This window comes from Octopus bimaculoides, chromosome 11 (genome assembly GCF_001194135.2).
Source record: "Octopus bimaculoides isolate UCB-OBI-ISO-001 chromosome 11, ASM119413v2, whole genome shotgun sequence".
Classification (NCBI taxonomy): Eukaryota; Metazoa; Mollusca; class Cephalopoda; order Octopoda; family Octopodidae; genus Octopus; species Octopus bimaculoides.
In genome coordinates this window covers 29,302,762-29,307,049 of record NC_068991.1, presented here as the reverse complement: position 1 = coordinate 29,307,049, position 4,288 = coordinate 29,302,762, and the positions used below count along the sequence as shown (strand labels likewise).

General features: G+C 40.1%; 1 protein-coding gene across 2 annotated transcripts in view; it reads left to right on the top strand.

Moving 5' to 3' along the window:
- LOC106880969 (solute carrier family 22 member 21) overlaps window positions 1–4,288 on the top strand; it is a 147,818-nt gene that overhangs the window by 93,750 nt on the left and 49,780 nt on the right. The window contains exon 1 of one of the 2 annotated variants that reach the window (XM_052971665.1): window positions 3,936–4,102. The exons of the other annotated variant lie outside the window; for it this stretch is intronic. Coding sequence (XP_052827625.1) covers window positions 3,961–4,102 — 142 coding nt within the window. The 5' untranslated portion in view covers window positions 3,936–3,960. Of the gene's footprint in view, window positions 1–3,935; window positions 4,103–4,288 lie in introns of those variants that run through there. 2 annotated transcript variants of the gene reach the window in all.

Genomic DNA, 4,288 nt, shown 5'->3' with positions numbered 1-4,288 from the left:
AGGGCGTCCAGGACTTTGGGTTTTGCCTTCAGACGTCTAAGGTAAAAAAATCGGCCGTCACATCTGTAACGAATAGTGACACCAGCATCAGACTTTGGCAGGGCGCGGAAGAGCATGGTGGCAAACATGAGGCTGAAGAGTGTGGGAGCCACCACGCAGCCTTTCTTCAGGCCATTGGAGACCGGGAATGGATCAGAGACATCTCCGTTTTCCACGATGTGAACCATCATGCCATCATGAAATTACGGGATGATCCTGACGAGCTTTGGTGGGCAGCCTAGCTTGGACAAGATATCCCACAGGCCCTCTCGGCTTACTGTGTCAAAAGCCTTCGTCAGGTCCACGAAGAGGATGTAGAGGTTCTGGTTTTGTTTTCGTGAGAATCGGAATTTGACCTAACCGACCTAACCTCTCAGATGTTCATCAAATGCCTGTATTAATTTTCTACTAACTTCTTCAGTGTTCAAATTGTTTATTTGAAATATGACATTTAAAATGTAATGACATATTTTAACAAATGCATTCTCTTTTGTTTTCTCTCTGTGTGAACCTTTCTCTTCTTTTCACTGTTAGTTGATGTAATCTCTCTGTTATTCTATCTATCTATCTATCTATCTATCTATCTATCTATCTATCTATTTATAGTTATTAGCATTAAATGATTTTAGTGGTCATGATCGATTAAGAGGCCTTCGAGACTCCTTGGTGAGAGATAGGAAGGTATCCTTAAATGGAAAACCTGTCCCGAACGCTTGTAACAAAGTGGACTCCGCTTAAGACCCCAGTGAACCATATGATGGTGTTAAGCTTGGCAAAGGCTTAATCTACCACCCAAGTATACCATGAAGTTAGTAAAAGACGGCTGATCATTCTTCCCAACTATGTTAATAATATGTTAACATAACACTGGATAATCATTTTCAATGCAAAAATAAATAATTTACAAACTTCGCCATTAAAACATAATTGGTGCTACTTTGGTGTGTGATTTACAACTGAAAAGGCGATTACTTTAGGTTACTTTTTAGTTTACTTATCAATTTCTAAAACATCTTAAGATATGGGTTTTGAGTAGGCGGAGTGATTCAGCTGTCTCGTTTATTGAAATAGAATTATTGAAGGGCCTTCTAAAAGTGGCGGCGGTGGTAGCAGAGCAGGCATTCCTCTTATTCTCTTTTGTTGTTGTGGGCAGAGGACTTTCAAATGTAAGTTAGACCCAGAAGTGTGACATCTCCGTTTTCTACCTCCCACCACGACCTGAAATTGTACACCGCTCGGCAGCTCAATGAGATCGGGGATCTCTTCCAGAGGTACCAGTTTTGCCTTGATCAAAATCTCCATCCCAATCGCGGACCACAACAAGGACATTAGACAGACAGTACTTTACGCAATATGCGTACAGTTCCAAGTAATGCCGACTTTTGCAATACATCTAGATTGTAGGGTATTTCTAAGGTTTTCAGATTTTTTTTTTGTGTGTGTGGGGGGGGGGGTATTGCCACATCTTAGCGATCTCAATTCTCAGGTCTCCATATTTATTAACTTTTTCTCTTCTTTCAAGTTGATGTGTTGATCTCCTGGCACTGCTACGTCGACTATTTGGGAATCTTGTTTGTCCCTCCTAAAGGTTACTCTATCCGGCCTTCTGTGCTCTAACACTTTGTCTGTCTGGAAATCAAGTCCCAGAGGATTTTTGTCTTTCGCTTTTCGTCCATTACCTTTTGCGGAGTATGTTAGTACCAAGCACCCGTAACCTCATATCCATACTTACGGCATAGTGGCCAGTGGAGGTTTTTGGCTACTCTGTCGTGTCTACGCGTGTACTCTTTCTGCGCAAGACTTTCACAAGCAATAACAATGTTAGTCACACTTTCGACCCTCGTCCCATACGTTCTGCAGAGGTCCGATGCACTTGTGTGGTATATATTCTTTTTCACGAAGTTGGTATTCAATGCTTGGTCCTGGGCAAGGATGATTAAGCTTTCAGTATTCTTTTTTAGGTCACCCTTGTTGGTTTCACAGTAGAACTGACCATGTAATTCAATACGGAGCAGGATTTCTTCTCTCTCGTCGGCTGTTCCTGTTTGAAATTCATGAGCAATCTCAAGTCCATTTTCGTTAACTCCTTCTGCACTAACAGCATAGTGTAGCAGGTCTTCTTTGCTGTTTACCAAATATTCTGCCATGTTTCTTCTTTCACTGTTGATGCACTCCCGTACGCTAATCAGCCCACATCCACCCTTACCTCTCTTCATGTAGAGCCTGTGTACCTTTGCCTTAGGGTGGAGGGCACCATGCATTGTTATTGTCTTTCGGGTAGTGCGATCGAGTTGGTCAATCTCCGCCTGTGTTCATCTCAGGATAGGTGCACTATAGCGGACTACAGCAACAGCCCATATGCTGGTGGCAGTCACAAGGTTTATTGAGTTGAGCTTCGATTTGGGGGCTTGGAGTGTTCTTTGTCCTAAGCTGCCTGCTACCCAAGGCTGACGAGTACAGCATACCCGGAGCGCTGGTTATTTAGAAGCGCCAGATACTCGCCTTTTTCCAAACTTCTCCTGTTGGTTTCGCGTAGGAGTCGGCCTTGACCACTGTGACAAAGGAGTGTTATTCCTTCTCCTAGACAGACTGCCAGCCAAGGCTCACGAGTTCTGTTTACTCGTTTTCGGAATGACCATTGACTCTTTTAAGTTCCTCTGCCCTTTACCGGGCTTTGTTTTTAGTCCCGCAGGGTGTCGAAAACCCACCCTCTTCACCAGCAAGCTTAGTGGGTTTGCTGGTTTAGTTGCCGACGACTAGACGGTTTCACAGCTCCACTTGTTAAATCATTCTGGGTATTTATTGTTCACTATTATAATTTCCGTATTATTACTATAATCCCTATCTTATTATTTACTTGTTTACTACTATAGTTTCAAAATTATTACTATGATTATAGTTTTACAATAATTCCGAGGGGTCCTAATATTGTTTCCCCTGACTTCTTTAGACAATAAATAATAGCACATTCACGACCGTTGGTTTAGCTGCTGCTGATGCTGCGGCGTTAAATGGAAGAGTGGGCTTGTAACTACTAATCCAGATGGTTTGATTGGACAGTTATTTGACATAGCTGGCAATAGGTTAAGGGTCGGGGGTGATTTTAAAAGAATCTTCGGTAAGTAGCTATCATAGCTAAGAAGTGTATAAGAAGTTTTAAGAAACTATATTGTATTCTATCTATAAACCCTTAATCTTATTTAAGATATAATGTCTATAAACATAACCATCTCAAAGTTTTAGTAAGCATAGAAAGCACTAGTAAAAGCTCACTCATTTTTTGGCGGGAAGTTGTTAAGTAACCACATCATCGTATGAATGATTTCAGCACCACTGAGAACCCATTGGAAGAAGAGGGGAAGAGGGAGAGAGGTAGATAGAGGGGGAAGAGAAGATAGACGAACAGGGAGGCAGGAAAGCTCACCAAAATTCTAGCGTGTGGGCCAATTTATGTATAGGGCAAGTTGGGACTAACTATCATACCTATTATTTCTTACCTTTTCGGACAAAACCTTTTGTAACCTTCGTCCTGTCTTTTTCCTTACATGTTTTTAATTGATATTAGCCCTTGTGGCCAATAAAACGAATTAATTATTATTATTATTATTATTATTATTATTATTATTATTATTATTATTATTATTATTATTATTATTATTAGCATTCATTTACATGAGTTTATTTCGTATCTAGACAAAACGGGTGACAGTAAGAGGTATTTTGGGAACAAGACCATGACCTGAATACATATTACCTGACTTCGCATGTCTTAATTTACTCAAACACTCACACACATACAAAGACACAAACATACAAACACACACACACACATATATATATACATACATGTATGTATGTATGTATGTATGTATGTATGTAATATAAGCTGAAACGCGTTTGCTAAATAATATTTGAAGAAGCATGACACAGAGTAAGGAATACAATTTTGACGGTCTCTTTACTGATCTTACACAATTCGGAAAATTTCAAAGACTTCAAACTTTTGTAATTCTAATAACATTGCTGACGGTTTCTTTTACATTGCTACAAGTTGTCTTCCTGGGTAAGCTGTGATTTACGATTCTTGGTTATTTATTTTTTTAAATTTTGATGTCAGAACTAATTTACTGAAATAAAGTGGTAATGTGGTTGAAAGAGCAGACAGTTGAGCTGCTCTTCTTTTGCCCCAGTTCAAGCTTTTCTATGTTCAATGACTCTCCACCCATGGATCCTCCTGCCTTTCCGTATA